The sequence below is a fragment of the Pisolithus orientalis genome, assembly GCF_024613125.1.
Source record: "Pisolithus orientalis strain OTSU chromosome Unknown F5J12scaffold_25, whole genome shotgun sequence".
NCBI classification, from domain to species: Eukaryota; Fungi; Basidiomycota; class Agaricomycetes; order Boletales; family Pisolithaceae; genus Pisolithus; species Pisolithus orientalis.
Genome location: NW_026260806.1, coordinates 17,835 through 35,681, shown reverse-complemented (window position 1 = coordinate 35,681; position 17,847 = coordinate 17,835). Strand labels below are relative to the sequence as shown.

Genomic DNA, 17,847 nt, shown 5'->3' with positions numbered 1-17,847 from the left:
CTCTTTCCTTTTTCTTGCATCTCTGTTCCTTCTTAACTATTTGGCCTCACGCTACCCACGCTCCCTTGTACTCGTGTAAGTTAATTCTGCCATTTGTTTGCCGCGCTCCTTCTCTTGCTTTCGATATTGTCCGACATTCGTTTCGTTACCTTGCGTTTCCGTATTTCCTCCCTTACAGTTACGAGTTACGACTGTTTTTTGAATATATACAGAACTGGAATATTGGTCCAGTTCGTACGATGCACAAACATAGAACCTCTTGGCAAGGGTTCTGTTCGGTGACATAAATGTCGTTGCGATTAGAAAGGACCCTGGATATCTCCACATCCTGAACAGAAAGTTCACAAGGATACCAGGTGGAAGCATCGCGAGAGCGAGACGTCGGGAGGCATGATCTGACGAAGACGACGACGACGCTTTCCCGATGGTTGGGACATTTAGGCTCTCCCATCCTGATAGGTGAGATGAGCCACGGATACTGTGGGGATTCAGTATGTCAAGGCCAAATATGGGAATGAAAGAGGTGCTCTATTTTGCAGTTACCACTGCGATGTTCACTTACCTCCAACAACTCGGTACTCCGTTGCAGGTATTGATACATTTGATGTGGTGCAACGTTCACGAGGAACACGCTGCCAACTTGTGTCTTGCGTGTGTGATGAGATCACGCCACGAAAGATCTTCTCGTAGAGGTTTCTCGACACCAGCGATGTCGGAAATATCGAAGGTGCTGCACTCACTCCCCCAGACTGTATACAACCGGAACACTTCGGAGCCGGTGGAGCCTCTCAAGAACCTGCAAGAGATGATCAAGCGACCCAATCAAATATAAAGAAACTCGCTCAAGGGAGTTCCGTTCCTGGCGTATTTGATGGTTTGGAACAATATTGCCAACGTTACCGGCGGTGACCGGTGACCGGGCATCAGCAGGCCAGAGTGAAAGGAACGGCTGAACCGATATCACGCCGCGGTTGGGCAAGGCTGACCATCGTCAACGAAAAAATCAAGGCGACAGGATTATTATCAGCAGCTCACGAAAATATTGACATGCTCCATTGCTTCCACCTGGACGCCATGGTCCCAGAATGCTGCGGGTTTGCTTGCGCGCAGAAAAAAAAGTCGAAGACGCCTGAAATGACTCGCCAGTCGTGCTTCTGGTGGTCATGAATGGTAGCATTTCAGAACTGCAGATACAGTTATCCCAGAAGCAACACATTGCATATGCCATCCTTTCCGTGATTCCTCCAGGAAAGCGGTACACGTTTCGCATAATCTGTTAAAGCCTGCGGAAGTCGCCATGGAATGACATGACCATCGTGGGTCTTCTTTTCTACCACACGGGTCTCGAGGGAAAGAATGGGCTTGTTAACGAACCACTTACCCGGAGATACGCATTTATACCTTGAAGACATCCTTAACACGTTGTCGGCGAGCGCGCACCAGACTGTAGCTGATACCAGCCCTCTAGGCAGTGAATAACCAAGAACATAACACCTGGAATGAATTTAATTGAACTGCGCACCGTATCACCTCTGCGTCCTGAGTAGGAGACCACCGGAATCGGACAAATGATTGACCACACCCGGTGGCGAATGATGAATTTTTCACCATCAGCACGGAAAGTGCACGAGGTAAGGCGGTCTGGAATCCACAGCCTGACAGCGTGAGATGGATAATCTTTAGTGTACGTAGATGTACCAAGTCATGATCGACCTATGCATAAGTCAACGAGTACAGCTTTTTGACTCTTACTCGTTACGTAAATCATTGGACTTCGCCGTATGTCGTCGCCATCGACCACCCAGGCCGGCTTAACGCAGTCGTCGCGCAGTGGGGGTGAGCGTAAGTCGTTCAGATTGGTGGCGAGCGTCACAATTGATTTTGTTTTGGACAACCCAGATCACCAGATGGAATGCCTGTTGCAAACGAAGCCTATCTGTACTCCAGGACACCCCTTGACCATGCCAAGACCTGCCATTCCACTCTCTAGCCGTTTACAGTTCAATCACTCAGAGGAGGGCCTCCATGGCATTTCAGGTGAGTCTCACCGTATTTTTCGGATTCCCGGTACGATGTTGACGCGTCTGATGCAATTCGCTGCAGGCGCTCAAAAGGTTATTCCGCTACTGAACTCCTATCGCAATGGGGTCATCAAGATGTCCCTGAATCACAATTCGCTCGGTGACGATGGAATATGTCAACTATTTGCCTACCTTTCTTCGTCGGAGGGATCGAAACATCGAGCCACTCTGACCGACATCAGCCTCACAGGCAACGGGATCGGTTGTAAAGGACTGCAAGCTATCGCTGAATACGTCCGCGGAAATGATGTCTTAAGAACGTTGTGGTTAACTAATGTGAGCGAGGTTGTGTTTCCTCCTTGACCTTAAAGGGGTTCATTTCTGACGGACATATCTATTCATCAAGAACGATTTCACACCAGATCCCGCCACGCTTTCTTGCCTCGCCAACGCATTGAACAATTCAAGATTACGCCTACTATCATTAACAGGTAATTCACGACTTGGCGACTCCTTCGTGGAACGTTTTCTCCCTCTCCTCCGATCACGATCCCTACAAGAACTACATATCAATACTATCGGTCTTACACCTCGAAGTGCACCTGTGATTGCGACTTGGATAATAGGGAGTAGAGCTAGAAGCTCTCAGGGTGTGTGCCATCTTCAAACGCTTAAATGTAGCGGGAACAGTCTCGGTGCGAGAGGTGTATCGGAAATATTACGAGCGATTGAAAGGGGGAACTGGGCTCTAACCAAAGTTGAAGTGTACGCCAATCGGCTGCCAGATGCTCCTCTCCCTTCATTCCCCCCTTCATTACCTCCCTCATCACCTCCTTCATCTCCGGACAAGCTTTTGCCGGATGGATCACTTGCCGCTTCGGATACAGACGAAGCTTGGAAAGATTGTGATCGCGCACTGCATAGGATCACGATGCGCAACCAATATTGGAAACGAAGAGTGGAGAAGGAAGCATTGAATTTGCTCAAATACGCCCGACCTCTGCTCATGCGCTCCAGGTCGTCCACATCTTCGGCCTCTTTAGTACTTTCGCACCCATCTTCTAGCCCTCCCTCAACACTGACCATGGGGTTCGTCGCGCTCCCAAACGAACTCAAGCTGTGCATTCTATCTCAATTCGCGCCCACGCTGTCGTCGTCACAACGAGTCCACATCTATAACTACGCATCAGATCCTGCTACCCTTCCGCCATTAACGCCAACTCTCCGTCGTGACATTTCTAAACCATGCCTTGCCGATCCCTCCTCTCTCGGCGCCTCCGTGGGAGGGCCGAATTATAGCTCCGGATGTCCCGCCGGGAAATGCATGGGTCCTAATAGCTTAGTGTGTCGCAGGGAAGAGGAGCGGGCTAGGTTTTTGGAGGCTGTTGGGTGTACTGCTTACGAACCAGAACTGGATGAGTCCGTGGACTGATGATTGGCTTCACGCACATGTTTTTCTTCACATTTATCCCTTCTTCGTGTACGGAATCGACGTAATATCCTGGCGGTTTGTAACATTAATGTACGGAATTTACAGGACTCCACGCTATGGCCAGTAGACACTGCTAATCCGATCCAACGAATACAAGTGCCGAAGCTATCGAGGCCTGAAATGTCTGTGTCTGGCCACACCTACGCAGCGTCTTGTAAAGTCATCTCGTCAAAGTCCTCCAACAGCTCGTCCAGCCCCACTTCGGGGAAATCAGGTTCTTCCTCCTCTTCCTCACCGTTCGCCGTCGTTTCTTCCGCATCGGGTGCTACTTCATCTACGTCCATGCCATACTGGCCTTTGCGCCGTCTCTGGCCCACATCACGACCCTCCTTCACCTTGACATCCTCCGCCTTGTACAGATTCACCGCTCCTCTCAACTCCGGGTCTTCTTCCAGATCTCTCAAGAATAGCTCGTAATCCTCGTCAACCTTCTTCTGATCGCGACCACCCGTTCTACCAACCACACCACGCCCACCGCCTGTCTCACCTTCCTCGCCCTCCTCTTTGGCAATACTGCGCAACTTCCAATTCCTAGCCTTGCCCTTCTTCCGTCGATTTGGATACGCTTTCTTGACCAGTATGATGTCTGGAATCCGATCTGCAGGTAATTTGGCAAAATCGTCTGAATTGAAGTTCGACGACGACAGGTGATACCCCATTGCCGTATCCCCAGGCTGCAAGATCGCGCCTAAATGGGTGCGCGTATGGAAAATCTGCGTCGATTCCGCGGCTGTTTCGTAGTCCATCTCCATCTCGCTATTCGTGTGGGTCCCCGTATGGGACCTGAACGCGCCAGCGAGTGCGACTTGTGCGTCGGCGAGGACCCATCGGCCGCGAGACGTTCCGACGGGTTCAACGTCCAGTACCGTGAATTCCACCAAGTCAGTTACACCAGCCAACGCGGAGAACGGCGAGCGCCAGAAGATCTGGCTGCTAATTTCGACGGATTGTAATGTACTGACATCCAGGAGTTGGAAAGACGCGCCGACGCGTGTACATATCGTTAGCGGGGAGATGTTGGAGAGGGTGCGTGCTTGTTTGAATGGGATGCAGACGAGGTCGTCCTTACAGATTGGGGCGATCTCGACTGAATATGTGAACTTGTAATTCGCAGTGTTCGAGTGTGTATCCGTGGAAAGGAGCTGTTCCGAGTTTTTGGACCTACGCCATGATCAACCAAACGTTTAACATACCATTATCTTATTACCACCTACCGCACCGGGACGACCCCGTTCAAAAACTCCACCATCTTGATGGCGTGACTGCGCTGACTGTAAAAGAAATCCAGCCCATCCCTGACTTCCTTGACGGATATCGTATCCTTTTGAGCGCCGTGCTTGAGTATCAACTGTTCCAGAAACAGGAACGTCCGTTTGTGAGAGACCTTTTGTCGAACTTGGACAAGCGCTTTCCATGTATTTTTCGCTGCGAGTCGGGCGCAGTCGGAACATTGGGTGTTGTGTACTAGGTATTCGATTTCGAAGACTTGTTCGAGGATTGTAGAGGTTAATACCTGCAAATGTCAAACAGATGTGTGGAGGCATGAATACGTAGTATGCGTGCGCAGGATTCGCGCACCTCCTTTTGAATCGTTAATGATACTCGCAATCTCCTCGAGTGGGGTTCTGTCCATATAAAATGTGCTTCCGTCAGTCGCACTTTGTTAAGTCCCTTGAGTCTCTTGAGACATAGGGCGAGTAATTCCTGAGATTCCGGTCGCGCCAATATCCATGCTTGAGGCGGAGACAAAAATCGTTCGCAATTTCTACAAAACGATACGGACGCTAGCGGAGAGTTAGTCAAAGGAACTCGAAACTTTCGCCGCCGCGTCGCGTGAGAGCGATGGAAGTGGCGGAGCTGTGTGCAACGTACACTGTTTCGGGATGCCCTCTGTGATATCGACGCTTCACACAGGAATATTTTATCAGTCACCCACATGTCCGTCTCGGAGTGCCAAAGTGCGACGCTCACGTATTCCTCAGACAGGCCACGCACAGGTTAGCAGAATTGGGTACGATCGGTGTTCCTAATTCCCGGCAGTGAGTACTCGTCGTCACGAGTCTGTGCAAGCTTACCACAATCGGCACAGAGAACGCGGGTTACTGCAGGTCCCGGGATAAACTCCATCGTTAGATAGATAGGCGTAGGATTTATGATCGATGGTCTGGTAAAATTCTCGATCACATATATCGCGGTGGCTTAGTCACAGGGGCTTAGATAAGATTGGGAGTGCATGTCTTCATATTATTCTATGTACGGGACTCGAGGGCGAGGTATCTAAGCTACATTGTTATTTTACAGAGATGCTTTGCCGCGGGGTTCAAAGGGTAACAACAATGCAATAAAACCAGCTGCAACGAATATCCCTCCAGCGACCCATATCGGGATGGACGTTGTGATGCTTGTCTCCATCGCGATGATTGGCGCCTGGGTTTTTAAAAACCGTATCATCAACCGTGAACGGATTTCGCGGACTTGCACACTCACCATCAAACCAAAGACACGATTTGCAGTGGCGACGATGGCGTTTCCTGTCCCCCTGGTTTTGGTTGGGAATAGCTCGGGAGAGAGGGCGTACAAGACGCCGTACATCACGTTGCTGGTATAGCTGTATCCACAATTCCATGCAAGGTACGTGTTGGACGTTCTAGCAGTTGTTGATGCGAGGATGAAGACACCAGTGAGGACTGCAGGGTCATGCACAATCGCGTTGAGCGGACGTTCAACGTTGTCGAAGAGACGGACATACCAGTGAAGATGGCGAGGGTGCCACGCCGTCCGAGGATCGGGACTTCGACGAGGTAACCTGCCATTAGTGCCCCGGGTACACCGATAACACTCAAGATGACTTCCTATCGGTCCGTCAACACTTGTATATGCAACGTACTGGGGGACGCACATTACGGTAAGTAGTATAGATCGAAGTTTGTCCGACAGCTGATCCTCGTGTTTCTAGACTGATGGTGATTCTTCAATTTTTGGTCTCAGCGACTCGGGCAGCGGAAACTCACTAGTAAGTCACGAAAGCGTTGTACCTGTGAGAGAATGAGACTAGGACTAGACACAGCGTAGACGACTTACAGAGGGAACGCCAGTCCAATCAAAGCTAAAACACTTACGGTCAGTCACGTATCTCCACTTGAAATGAGCAGGACAAACCCCACAAAACAATCAGCAGACACGTCGAGTAAGCCAGTTTTCGTGTCGCAAACAGTGGCTTAACGTGACTCCTGTCGAGCGTCTTGATCTTCCTCGCCACAGCGGCCCCCGCGGACGTTGCCATTGCAGCCTCGCCTCGGGGAGATCCAAAGAGCCTTTCGGCTTCCTTGAGATCTTCGATCGTCAAGTTACTCGTTTTCCCGTTGAAAGCAGCCACTTTGTGCACGACTGCAACTGCTTCCTCGTCCCTCCCACGACTCATAAGGAACTTTGGGCTCTCTTGTAGATTGAATACGAAGAACCGGAGAATCCACATGACTATCATGACCCCGCCCATGGTGAAGAGGAAGTAGCGCCACCCTTTGTTCAACGACGAGGGGCAGGTTGTCGAGGTAGTTGGACAAGAGAAGTTGCTGATCAGTGGCCATGCGACCTTGTAACCTGGATCAGCCATAGACCAGGACACTGCAATGCCACTGAAACATACCAAGGCGCCGGTGAGCTGACCGATCGCCCACCAGATGGAGAGCACCGTCAGCAGGTATTGATGAGAAGCGGGAATATATTCTACGTCCAGGCTGACCTTGGGTCCCCATGATAGATTAACAAGTGCGTCACGTACCAAGAAAGACAGCGGAATCGACAGGGAGGTTTCCCCCGACGCCGATAGACCAAAAAGTCATGCATACACACAATGTGTAGTAGTTAGGGGATGCACCAGCAGCGAGGGCAAAAACACCCGTTATGAGGAGAGTAAGGTTGAAGGACCACCTGTAGTGTGTGAGACAACGGTTCCAACGCAACAGATAGCATTGACCTCCGACCCCAGACGTCGCAACCGACGCCCCAGAAGACTGCTCCGACGAGCAGACCAAGCGACTGTCCGAGTAGCATCCATTCTCCGAGGACGTTGAACTCCCGTGTTACCGAAGTGTAAATCAAGCCGAGAGTGGACTTGAGATACAACGCAAGGTTGAGTGTGCCACAGCTGATATCATTGATCTGACAACACCTACCGGCCACAGATTATCCCTTATCGGAGGGTCAAAACGTGGTCCGTTGATGAAGAAGCCGAAAAAACTCACGAAAACCAACCGAATCCGACGATAAAAAATAGCCACCGCTGTGAACCGATGATCAACCTTGATCAACTATTGCGACAGGATGTACGGATGGATGGGTATATACTTGGTACTTCCCCATGCCTATTTCTTGGATAGCATCGTTTAGGATCTTCGCCTTTGCATGGTACACAGGATCTAAGGATTCCCCCGAATAGATATCTTGAGTTCCAGCCCGCAGAACGTCCACTCTGAGGTCGTCCTTCTTATCGTCGAGGGTACTGCTATGGTGGGGAGTGGAGGACATCGCGATAAGAAGGTACTAGGCTCGGTTGCACTAGCTCCCTTGGCTACACTTATATCCGGGGAGCTTTCAAGCTTGTATCCGTGGAAAGCAGTGGGGCGCACACGAAGGAAGTATTTCCATCTGAATAAACCAACGTTCTGGTGCTGTGCCATGGGCGGCGCGGTATGAATGAAAACGTTAAATTATCAAACCGTCCTAGCTTGGCTTGAGTAGCCGTTCAGCCGTGCCCACACTTTGTTCCCTTCTGGGCCAGACCTGCTGACTCATCAACACCACTCTTTTTTTGCCGCGCTTCGTCAGTGTCTCCCCGACAAGCACGCAATTGGCCCCCAGAGCTATTAAGACCATTGTAAGCTCAGTTTGGGGTCCATTGTACCGGATTACATTGGTGTATCGTAACGACAGATCCACGACTGGTGACAGTGGTTTATATTTCTGTCCGTTTTTGGCACCCACGGACCCTACGTGGTATCAGTGTGCGCCATGTAAGTCCTACCATTGCGTCGAACGTGTACGGTATGCTTGACGGGGTGCATTTCAGGGTACCCGTTGAAGTGGAATCTCAGGAAATCGCTCGTGCAACTTTGCACGTAGCCCTTCCGTGGTACACGCACGTTTACACACTTCCGTTTCTCTCCCTCTATCCGCTGCTTGCCTATGCATACTATGTCAGGTACGACGACTGGATCAAGAGTGAGGAATGGACTTTTTTGTTTTGCGTACTGTTGGGTGCTGGTCATGCACTCAGTTTTTTGGTCACTCGATGGAGTGCTGCTGCGAAGACATGGATAACCACACGGCCGGTAATTGCACCCTTCTCTTTTCCTCGGGCAACTCACGGACATTCACTATAGGCTAGTTCTGTAGAGGAGGCTGACTGCATTCGTCTCATTCCTCTCCCACACCGCGGTCAAGGCGAAATCGTCCCGTTGGTAAAGCGGATCAAAACTAAATTAATGACATACTCCTTCAACTATCAGCGAGACACATACGTTGCATCCAAAATCTCTCCGATTACATTTATGCGCTTACCCTATCCCTCAACTCATCGTCCCCCATTGTCTGATTTCCTCGCGCCTTCTGGTCTCGCGACCCACCAGGTTCCTGCACTAAAATCACTATATGGAAAGAACGAGTTTAATATCCCCATACCCTCGTTCTCTGAATTATTCGGTGAACATGCCACAGCTCCCTTCTTCGTATTCCAGGTATTCTGTGTTGCGCTGTGGTGTCTCGACGAATATTGGTATTACAGTCTGTTCACATTGTTCATGCTTGTCATGTTCGAGTGCACAGTCGTCTGGCAGGTACGTGGGCAGTCACTACCATTGGAGATGCTGATCGACAACAATCCCTTAAGCGGGTGAAAACGCTGACAGAGTTCAGGACGATGTCTGTCGCACCGTATCCCATCCAGTGCCTCCGAGATTCCAAATGGATTACGCTCCAGACGGACGAACTTTTACCAGGTGACATCGTGTCGGTCGGTCAGTACTTGATAGGTATTCTACGTCTTGCCTGTCTGAACCATTTCGCAGCTCGTCTACAGTCGGAAACGGTGGTGCCAGCAGACATTCTTCTCGTTCACGGTACATGCATTGTTAACGAGGCGATGCTTTCCGGAGAGTCAACACCTCTGCTCAAGGAATCGATACAGCTATTAGACAATTCAGAGAAACTTGACGTAGACGGTGCACACAAGAATGCAGTATTGTTCAGTGGCACCAAGGTACTTCAGGCGAGCCCCACAAGTAAGTTGATCTGGGTTGATCCTACCTGAATTCGAAGCTCACACGGCGCAGGTCAGGGTCAAGTATCTGCTGGCACTCCTGACGGCGGATGTCTCGGTGTAGTCTTACGTACTGGTTTTGGTACAGCCCAGGGTCAACTGGTTCGAACGATGATATTCTCCACCGAGCGTGTTTCTGCAAACAACCTAGAGTCTTTCCTTTTCATCGGTTTTCTTCTGATCTTCGCTATTGCCGCCAGCTGGTATGTGTGGGTCAAAGGTAGGCCACGTGATCGTTACCTCACGCGTTATATCCTCACTTCGTATTAAGGTATTGAGAGGAATTTGAAGAAGTCCAAGCTCCTTCTCGACTGTGTTCTTATCATCACGAGTGTCGTACCTCCCGAACTCCCAATGGAGCTTTCATTGGCAGTCAATGCATCCCTTGTTGCCCTGTCCAAATTCGGTGTGTATGAATTCCTCTTCCGTCTATACTGCAACTCAAGGGAATGATAGCTATATTCTGCACTGAACCCTTTCGCATTCCGATTGCTGGACGGGTTGACGTTTGCTGCTTCGATAAAACAGGTACGATTACTGCGGAAAACCTGGTTCTAGAAGGAATTGTGGGCGTCGAGTGAGTATATTGCATGCCTCGTTTATGATCTCCCTGTTTACACGTGCCGCAGCGAAACTGATAAGCTCAAGTTGGTTGATGTCAAGGAATCTGGAAAGCAGACGACATTGTGCTTGGCAGCTGCGCATGCCCTGGTACGCCTTGATGATGGTACTATCGTCGGAGATCCCATGGAGAAGACGACCCTGGAGGCTCTCGACTGGAAAATTTCCCAAGGTCTGTACTTGTTCTGATCCCCCCTGACTACAGTCACTGATTTAATGTAGGCGATTCCGTGGCTCCCTCGTCCAACAAGGCCCCTGTGGCGTCTAAGCTGTACATTCGTCGTCGCTTCCAGTTCTCCTCCGCACTCAAGCGGATGTCGACTGTATCTACTCTCCCGAGTAGTAAGACACTGGTTTCAGTGAAAGGTGCTCCTGAGACTATCAAGGCGATGCTTGCTGAAGTGCCTGAATGGTATGATGAGACGTATAAGTGGTATAGCAGACGCGGAAGCCGCGTTCTTGCACTTGGTACGAAGGAAATTGAACCGATGTCCATCGACAGAGTACGACCGTTGCGTGTGTTGAATGCCTGGCTTTGCTGACGGAGCTGGTAAATGACAGATTAACAAGTTGGCGAGAGAAGATGTGGAGAGCAAATTAACATTTGCTGGGTTCCTGGTTTTCCACTGCCCTCTCAAACCGGATGCTGTGCAGACTCTCAAGATGTTGGCTGACTCTTCACATCGCGTAAGTGCCTGCTTCCTTGCGGCGTTATGGGTCTCAGCCAATCCAATAGTGCATCATGATAACTGGAGATAATCCCCTCACTGCTGCGCATGTTGCGCGCGACGTCGAGATTGTTGATCGAGATGTCTTGATATTAGATCTCAAGGAGAACCCTGCCAACGAAAGAGGTAGGTAAATGAATTCACAGCTTCCCTTCGTACTTATCCCTTTTGTAGATATCGTCTGGCGTACTGTGGACGAGAGCAAGATCATTCCTGTTGACCCCTCTCAGCCTGTAGATACGTCCCTTTTCGACCAGTATGATATCTGTATCACTGGTGCTGCTATGAAGCAGTTCCAGGGTACGGATAGCTGGAACGATCTCGTTCAGAACACCTGGGTCTACGCTCGCGTGTCTCCCGCCCAGAAAGAGTACATCCTTACAAGTTTGAAGGGTCTTGGTTACAACACTCTCATGGCTGGCGACGGTACCAACGACGTCGGTGCACTCAAACAGGCGCATATAGGTGTCGCTCTCTTGGACGGGACGCCCGAAGATTTGCAAAAGATCGCTGAGCACCAGAAGATTGAGCGGATCAAAAAGGTGTACGAGACGCAACTCAGATTGTCTACTCGCTTTGGAAGCCCTCCGCCTCCGGTCCCTCCTGCCATCGCGCACTTGTATCCCGATGTCGTAGAGGCTCACAAGAAAGCTGCTGCTGACCTACAGGCTGCACGGAAGAAGAATCCGATGGAGAAGGTATATCAAGGTTTGGGATATTGGACCACTGCTGATGATTTAATGTGCGCTTTAGTTTGACATGGGTTCCATTACGGATGCTTTGGCGAACATGGAAGGTGACGAGGATGTACCTCAGATCAAACTTGGTGATGCATCGTGTGCGGCGCCATTTACGTCGAAGCTCTCTCATGTTTCTGCAAGTGAGTGTCGTTCAACGATAACTAGCAGTGGGGCATTAGCTAACCTCGTCTAGTCACTCATATCATCAGGCAAGGACGGTGCACACTCGTGGCAACGATTCAGATGTACAAGATCTTAGCGCTGAATTGCTTGATCACTGCATACAGTCTAAGCGTGCAGTACCTCGATGGTATCAAATTTGGCGATTACCAGGTTACTGTCAGTGGCATGTTGATGTCCGTTTGTTTCCTTTGCATCTCCCGGGCTCAGGTAAGCAGCTGCCAAATTTCGTGTTTTGAAACCCCTAACCGAAGATGTGTAGCCGGTCGAGAAGTTATCTCGGGAACGCCCACTTGGGAATATCTTCAACCTTTACGTCCTCTTGTCGGTATTGATCCAGTTTGCTCTGCATATCGTGTCCATGGTGTACATTACCAACCTTGCGCACTTTTACGAACCGTAAGTCGCCGTTCGCTCGCATCTTATCTCTCTAGAGGTGATGGCTAACCTGGCGGACCAGTCCTGGTGTCATCGACTTGGACGCCAAATTTGAGCCCAGTTTGCTCAACACGGCTATCTATCTTTTGGGACTTTCACAACAAGTATCGACGTTTGCCATCAACTTCCAGGTAGGAGTTTCGGTAGTTAATTTATGGGATTAGGTTTTTTGACATTCTCGTGCGGTAGGGTCGTCCATTCCGTGAAGGAATCCGTGAAAACTCTAAACTCTACTGGGGTCTTGTTGGAGCAAGCACGGTCGCATTCTCCGGCTCGACGGATTTCTTCCCTGAATTGAACCGATGGCTCCAGATAGTTGAAATGGACAGCCTGGTAGGTCGAAAATTTCCTATCCATCACCTCCGCGTCAACACATTAACCTCGCCGCTACGCTTAAACAGTTTAGAATCAAATTGACGAGCGTTATGATCGCCGACTTTGTCGGCTGTTGGGTGGTAGAGAAGTTGTGCAAGTACCTGTTTGCAGATCTTGAGCCTAAGGCGCTGATCACTCGCGGGCGCGAGAGGAGGGAAGCTAGACGGGCGGAGGAAGCTAGAGTGGCGGCTGAGGCTGCCGTAGAGAAGAAAGAACAGTAAACTAGTAACGCATTTTATAACCTCATGAGACAGTTTTTTATATATCGATGGTACTCGTTTTATGTTCGTGGGCAGGCCTTGAAATCTATAGAGCCGTGTTCGGTCCACCTGGACTGATGGAAGGTGTTGTCGAACCGCACTCAATCCGAGGCGGATTGAAGTGTACCACCCGATAGTAGAATACATACTAGACTCCAATAGCAACATATTACACGGTCGCACTTGATGAACTGGATCTTTTATCAATAGTCTACTACTAGGGCTTTGTCATCCCACGGCAACACTCGTTGCGCCGGTGTACCGACCAACGGCACGCACAAGCGATCCCTAAACCATTGGCCATTAACAAGCGTCATACACGTAATACCCCATTCAACCATCAGATGGATGCCCCAAACCAACATAACAGACCGAAACCGCAAAGTATATAGATACCTCAAGAGAGCGCACCGTTTCCATTGCAATAATCTACGTTCCCCTTTGCGGGGTTGCCAGCCCACTGTGGGGATAGCGAGCTAATGAGTTCTATTGCAGCAGGAGGCCAGCAATTAGTTCACTCACCGCAGGGAAAGGTCTTGGTACGCCAGACGCGCCGAAGACAGCAAACGACAGAATGAAAATCATCACTTGTGCTCCTCCATCTAGAGCACCTCCCAGGATGTAATTATACTTCCTGAACCAGCCCGGATGATATTTTCTCAGCCAAAACTGTGAGACGAGGCCAACGATGATGCTAGAGGTGATCGTGGAATTCGTGCCGGATGACATTATCGCAGAGCACTGTGGGGACATTTCGTAACTGGCCACTACTTCCACCCGAAGGACAACATGACTCACCATGTATATGATAGGCAAAATGATGCTGTCGACCTTGACTGGTCCAATAGTAGGCCATCGCTATGGCGTTTTCAGGTCGGACAACCGCTTTAAACCCTGAAATGCTACGAACCTTCGCAACAAACCACTGAATAACAGTAGGCACGACGCCAATAAGCAAACTCAACGGCACAATGAAGTATCGTCCACCAGGGCCATACAATTCTTTCGCAAGTGACCAAGTTATAGCGTCAGTATTGAGAAGCTGCACTACTTGGCCGCTCCAGACGTTGGTGCCATTTGGGTCGACCAAGATGGTTCGTTGTGCATTCACGATTGAAACCATCACAACTATGGCAGGTTCAAGTGAGGATAAGATCTTTCAGCAGAACTGTAGGGAAAAAACTTACCGTAGTTGATAGCTGCTCCTATGTGGAGACCGTTAGGCTTACTTTGGACCTTCACGTCTCAAAACATCCGTACCTAGAATAGTGCCCCAAACTTGTGTAAGGAACATGACCCGTGGGGGGATTTTCAGGTATTGACCGATCTTAAGGTCACCAGCGAAGCCCGACGGACTGTGAAATGACATCGTGACTCCACATGGAAAACTAACAATAAGGAACTGTTAACAATATAGTGGAGCCACAAGAAATGAGCACAGACGTAGAGATTGGCAACTGGGCGACCAGGGGCTATTGCACCTCCAACCATCTTCATCAGTTGGTTGGTGGCGATTCCATTACCCATGCGGGCAAAGAGCAGCTGGGAGAAGGGCGTAACGAAAGCTGACAAAAACAGGTGAGTCTTTTGCAGACGATAGCGGGGAATGGCGTACTTCCAAGTAGTAACGCGACTATATAAGAATACCAGGGAAGGGTCGTTTGTCCCTTAAATATCACAATAAGCGCTGAGAAATGAGCTCAGTTGTGTCAGGAAAGTTGAAGTTGTTCGTGATAGGAATTACCGCTGAAGAACGCCAGAACAAGGAGTCCGATATACCACCAGAATGGCGCTTCCTTGTACCTTTGCATAGCCTGGGTGGCACATATTGAACAATACAATGAGGCGAAGGTTCGCTACAGACAAGAAGAATCTACCTACTTTCCAGTGTGGATCGGATTGTATGTCAGAATGCGTATTCCGAAGAGTGTCCCTCAAGTATGGTCCCCAGAAACATATGCAATGTGCCAACAAACCACCAATCTTAGATACCTTCAGGCACGCAAAATGGATGTATTGGCAGAAGTGCTCACAGATAAGTTTGCCGTGATGTTAGCCCACACATTCGAACCGGCCATGTAAGGCAAACCGACTTCATTCAAAGCTGTTTGATTCAATTGGGAAGTACTGCCGAACACAGTTAACTGATCGTAGACGGATCCATTGGAGGAGAATATCGATGTGGACAGCATCGGGAAAGTCAAAGACTGCACAACTGGATGTTAGTGAAAGGGATAGCTTTCAGAATGTTAACTGACGTTCCAGACATTGGAATAGTAGATGACGGCTAAGATGATGTAACACAGTGCATATCCAACCCAACAATTCGCTGACCGACCATGAGCTGGGTAAACATGGATATAAGAACAGCGGGCTACCTTGCTGGATCAATGGCAAACTCAAGTACGCTCTGCCAACACGTGAGGTACAAAAACCCTCCATGCCTCAAAAGAACACTTACGATGTAATATACTGCCAGTCGAGCGAAATGCTCAGGAGACCCAAACCCTCATTACCGTCTGTGCCACCGAATATGTTTGTAAACATGTTCTGGATAGATGGGTTGGCATGCTGAGAAGCGAGGCAAAGTACACTGATGCCATTCAGGAGCGGAAAGATGTAGGACGGGAAGATTTCCCATATGAACATGCCTGCGAAAGCGAGCCAGAACAGCTTCATGCGCTTGCGGTTGGCCGTAGAATCGAAATGGAGTGCTGGAAGAATGGATCGTCAGATCGTTCGGCTGGGCGACGAACCAAACGCAACAAACATTGGAAGATGGTAACAGTAGGTAGGTTCTGTATGGGTCACCTCAGCGATCATTACTTCTTCTTGAAATAGTTAAGACATACCAACCAATAAACCATTTCACTTGGATAGACGGTCAGGGGTCGCAGTAGCCCACAGAGTCCGTATCTAATATCCATTAACATTTAGCTACCCATCATGACACTCGAGTTGTGCTCACCCAAAGCAGGATGTGGAGAACGTGGCAAGAACCGCGGTAATTGCATTCACGTCAGTGTTGTAATACAGCTGGTATGGGAAATGGGTTGGCACGGGACGAAGGTGGCAATAGCACTCATACTTACACGCTGAACTGCGAAGTTAAGTACAGCAGTATTGCCCTGGGCCGCAGTGGATGCGACCAGGGTGGCAATAGCGTGCTAGAGAGTCCGGATCAGAAGGTTGCTCAATGGCTGCGATTAATCACACACTTCTTTGATTTTGAAGTCACCAGGATTGAAGAACTCGAGAATAGGTCCGAGCCTCTCAAATCGCGTCCCTTCGACAGAAGAGCGCCGGGGAATAAACTTAGCCCAGGCCAAACCCACGCTGTAGATGAGCAACAAAAGGAAGACAGTTGATACCGACACTTGGACGGGCTTAAATGCGTATATCTGTTGCAAACACGAACGTCAAAGCTGACATCCGAAGCAACGAACAGCACTTGCCTGGCAAAGGGCCGCTCCAAGACATGCAAATATGGTGCCGATAAAAAGCGAGCGGAAGGTCAAGGCAGGGTCACCGTCATCCCGCGGATCAACTAGATAGAATGAGACATCCCTTCCCGTGGCAATTACTGGCTCTCCTTTGACGAAGATTGCATCTCCATCATTGCTTGCGCATTCCCCTTCACCATAGACCTTCTCTGAAGTGGGGGAAATGACCTCTTCAGAGTGTGGTGAAATTGGGCTTTCCTTCTCCCCAATAGATATGCATTTGGTTGGCATGGAAGGAAGGGAGAAGCTAGCCCCTCAACGAGCTAGGTGAACTACCGAGGCGAATTGGAGGCGGTCAGCTTGAAGGCTGAAACCTCATAGAGCACTCCTCTGTTCTTATTATACCCTTAGCAGCGGCAAAGAAGCCTAAGAATCATGCATGTTGATCCATGTGATGAAGAATGGTCGCGGACCGGGGGTATTGACGAGGCAATGCAGATGATACCAACGGGGTATACTATCTCCAGGATGGACAACTTCGCACCGTACTGATCACGCCACGTAAACGATATGCCGTTTGAGGCTCATCTGGTAGGGTAAGCTGAGTGATTTTGGGGCGCGGACTCGATGACGCCGCATGGTCGACTGTCCTCATACGGATAGCGAGATTACTCACCGGGAGGGTGCCAGCTCGTACAAAAACAAAGGGTGCGTATCATAGAATACTAGGGTCGGTGAATAATACTCTCCGTTTCCCCCACGATAACATCGAGGTCATTGAATGAACGAAGTCAGCTTGTACGTACACGACGATATGCCGAATTCGGAAAGTGCACATATAAATTTGGAAATGCCCCCTTAGTAAGCTCCCTTCGGCATACGCCGTTATAGTCTAATGACCCCTAGAGAGAAAGGCTACTGGCTACTGGTACTTCCTATCATTATCATGCTAAGCCTCCATAGGAACCACCGAAAATATGTTGGACGGATGCTGAAAGCCACCGCACAAGCGCTCGCTTCTAATGGACGCTTGTTGCTTGCTCGTCATGGTAGGCAATAGTGCTGCCAGAAATAATGTCGAATTTGACGGCTTCTGCGGGCACTGAGGACACTATAACACTACAAACGCTAAGTAAAACAGTACTACCATCGTCCTAAGAAAAACGAACTACGTATTTATGCAAATCAGTAGTACTGCAAATATGGGAGTCTATGTCCGTTACTGTCCTATGC

The 17,847-nt window shown here is 49.6% G+C and overlaps 6 protein-coding genes across 6 annotated transcripts; 2 read left to right on the top strand and 4 right to left on the bottom strand.

The window, feature by feature from the left end:
- Positions 1-51: 51 nt before the first annotated feature.
- F5J12DRAFT_784327 (uncharacterized protein) lies at positions 52-1,076 on the bottom strand (the record flags this gene model as incomplete). Its single annotated transcript, XM_051743005.1, has 4 exons — positions 52-452; positions 563-646; positions 741-796; positions 1,036-1,076. 4 exons carry the CDS (start codon positions 1,074-1,076, stop codon positions 52-54), a joined length of 582 nt encoding a protein of 193 aa, XP_051597891.1.
- A 642-nt stretch (positions 1,077-1,718) lies between these two features.
- Positions 1,719-3,553, top strand: F5J12DRAFT_254656 (uncharacterized protein). The gene is made up of 4 exons (XM_051738599.1): positions 1,719-1,842; positions 1,900-2,037; positions 2,104-2,357; positions 2,428-3,553. The coding sequence occupies exons 1-4, from the start codon at positions 1,782-1,784 to the stop codon at positions 3,451-3,453; spliced, it is 1,479 nt and encodes a 492-aa protein (XP_051597890.1). The 5' UTR covers positions 1,719-1,781; the 3' UTR covers positions 3,454-3,553.
- Positions 3,554-5,736, bottom strand: F5J12DRAFT_254641 (NMD3 family-domain-containing protein). Its single transcript, XM_051738598.1, has 6 exons — positions 5,589-5,736; positions 5,485-5,539; positions 5,386-5,417; positions 5,092-5,297; positions 4,728-5,026; positions 3,554-4,674 (listed from the first exon to the last, which is right to left on the bottom strand). The coding sequence occupies exons 1-6, from the start codon at positions 5,638-5,640 to the stop codon at positions 3,654-3,656; spliced, it is 1,665 nt and encodes a 554-aa protein (XP_051597889.1). The 5' UTR covers positions 5,641-5,736; the 3' UTR covers positions 3,554-3,653.
- A 2-nt stretch (positions 5,737-5,738) lies between these two features.
- Positions 5,739-8,210, bottom strand: F5J12DRAFT_845115 (major facilitator superfamily domain-containing protein). Its single transcript, XM_051746303.1, has 13 exons — positions 7,861-8,210; positions 7,758-7,795; positions 7,689-7,704; positions 7,490-7,626; positions 7,295-7,443; positions 7,160-7,239; positions 6,673-7,105; positions 6,595-6,619; positions 6,525-6,548; positions 6,413-6,470; positions 6,263-6,365; positions 6,001-6,200; positions 5,739-5,940 (listed from the first exon to the last, which is right to left on the bottom strand). Exons 1-13 carry the CDS (start codon positions 8,038-8,040, stop codon positions 5,809-5,811), a joined length of 1,575 nt encoding a protein of 524 aa, XP_051597888.1. The 5' UTR covers positions 8,041-8,210; the 3' UTR covers positions 5,739-5,808.
- Positions 8,211-8,255: 45 nt separating this feature from the next.
- Positions 8,256-13,256, top strand: F5J12DRAFT_845103 (uncharacterized protein). The gene is made up of 20 exons (XM_051746302.1): positions 8,256-8,389; positions 8,446-8,525; positions 8,582-8,843; positions 8,895-9,347; positions 9,401-9,527; positions 9,579-9,791; positions 9,843-10,049; positions 10,101-10,235; positions 10,286-10,406; positions 10,459-10,622; positions 10,673-10,953; positions 11,012-11,137; positions 11,187-11,304; positions 11,353-11,876; positions 11,932-12,058; positions 12,112-12,308; positions 12,361-12,497; positions 12,559-12,667; positions 12,726-12,869; positions 12,938-13,256. Coding segments are annotated over exons 2-20 (3,642 nt in total). The 5' UTR covers positions 8,256-8,389; positions 8,446-8,523; the 3' UTR covers positions 13,133-13,256.
- Positions 13,257-13,349: 93 nt separating this feature from the next.
- On the bottom strand, positions 13,350-17,397 carry F5J12DRAFT_921988 (OPT oligopeptide transporter protein-domain-containing protein). The gene is made up of 22 exons (XM_051749302.1): positions 17,291-17,397; positions 16,627-17,202; positions 16,390-16,572; positions 16,264-16,338; positions 16,140-16,207; positions 16,024-16,087; positions 15,942-15,969; positions 15,633-15,885; positions 15,550-15,581; positions 15,430-15,500; positions 15,205-15,378; positions 15,053-15,154; positions 14,916-14,985; positions 14,787-14,858; positions 14,615-14,736; positions 14,524-14,559; positions 14,432-14,498; positions 14,359-14,376; positions 14,082-14,299; positions 13,970-14,029; positions 13,694-13,912; positions 13,350-13,631 (listed from the first exon to the last, which is right to left on the bottom strand). Exons 2-22 carry the CDS (start codon positions 16,903-16,905, stop codon positions 13,569-13,571), a joined length of 2,274 nt encoding a protein of 757 aa, XP_051597886.1. The 5' UTR covers positions 16,906-17,202; positions 17,291-17,397; the 3' UTR covers positions 13,350-13,568.
- Positions 17,398-17,847: the final 450 nt, after the last annotated feature.

Bases quoted from the DNA above. Each gene is read 5' to 3' on its own strand.
- F5J12DRAFT_254656 (XM_051738599.1), top strand. From the start codon at position 1,782: ATGTCGTCGCCATCGACCACCCAGGCCGGCTTAACGCAGTCGTCGCGC. The intron at 1,843-1,899 runs GTAAGTCGTTCA...TGGACAACCCAG, and splicing joins GTCGCGCAGTGGGGGTGAGC to ATCACCAGATGGAATGCCTG. The intron at 2,358-2,427 runs GTGAGCGAGGTT...CTATTCATCAAG, and splicing joins GAACGTTGTGGTTAACTAAT to AACGATTTCACACCAGATCC.
- F5J12DRAFT_254641 (XM_051738598.1), bottom strand. From the start codon at position 5,640: ATGGAGTTTATCCCGGGACCTGCAGTAACCCGCGTTCTCTGTGCCGAT. The intron at 5,540-5,588 runs GTAAGCTTGCAC...GCCGGGAATTAG, and splicing joins CGTTCTCTGTGCCGATTGTG to GAACACCGATCGTACCCAAT. The intron at 5,298-5,385 runs GTACGTTGCACA...ACTCTCCGCTAG, and splicing joins AGAGGGCATCCCGAAACAGT to CGTCCGTATCGTTTTGTAGA.
- F5J12DRAFT_845115 (XM_051746303.1), bottom strand. From the start codon at position 8,040: ATGTCCTCCACTCCCCACCATAGCAGTACCCTCGACGATAAGAAGGAC. The intron at 6,549-6,594 runs GTAAGTCGTCTA...ATTCTCTCACAG, and splicing joins ATTGGACTGGCGTTCCCTCT to GTACAACGCTTTCGTGACTT. The intron at 5,941-6,000 runs GTGAGTGTGCAA...TTAAAAACCCAG, and splicing joins ATCGTGTCTTTGGTTTGATG to GCGCCAATCATCGCGATGGA.
- F5J12DRAFT_845103 (XM_051746302.1), top strand. The intron at 8,844-8,894 runs GTAATTGCACCC...CATTCACTATAG, and splicing joins CATGGATAACCACACGGCCG to GCTAGTTCTGTAGAGGAGGC. The intron at 12,870-12,937 runs GTAGGTCGAAAA...ACGCTTAAACAG, and splicing joins TAGTTGAAATGGACAGCCTG to TTTAGAATCAAATTGACGAG.
- F5J12DRAFT_921988 (XM_051749302.1), bottom strand. From the start codon at position 16,905: ATGCCAACCAAATGCATATCTATTGGGGAGAAGGAAAGCCCAATTTCA. The intron at 15,155-15,204 runs GTGAGCACTTCT...AAGGTATCTAAG, and splicing joins ACATCACGGCAAACTTATCT to ATTGGTGGTTTGTTGGCACA. The intron at 14,737-14,786 runs GTACGCCATTCC...TGTTTTTGTCAG, and splicing joins AGTCGCGTTACTACTTGGAA to CTTTCGTTACGCCCTTCTCC.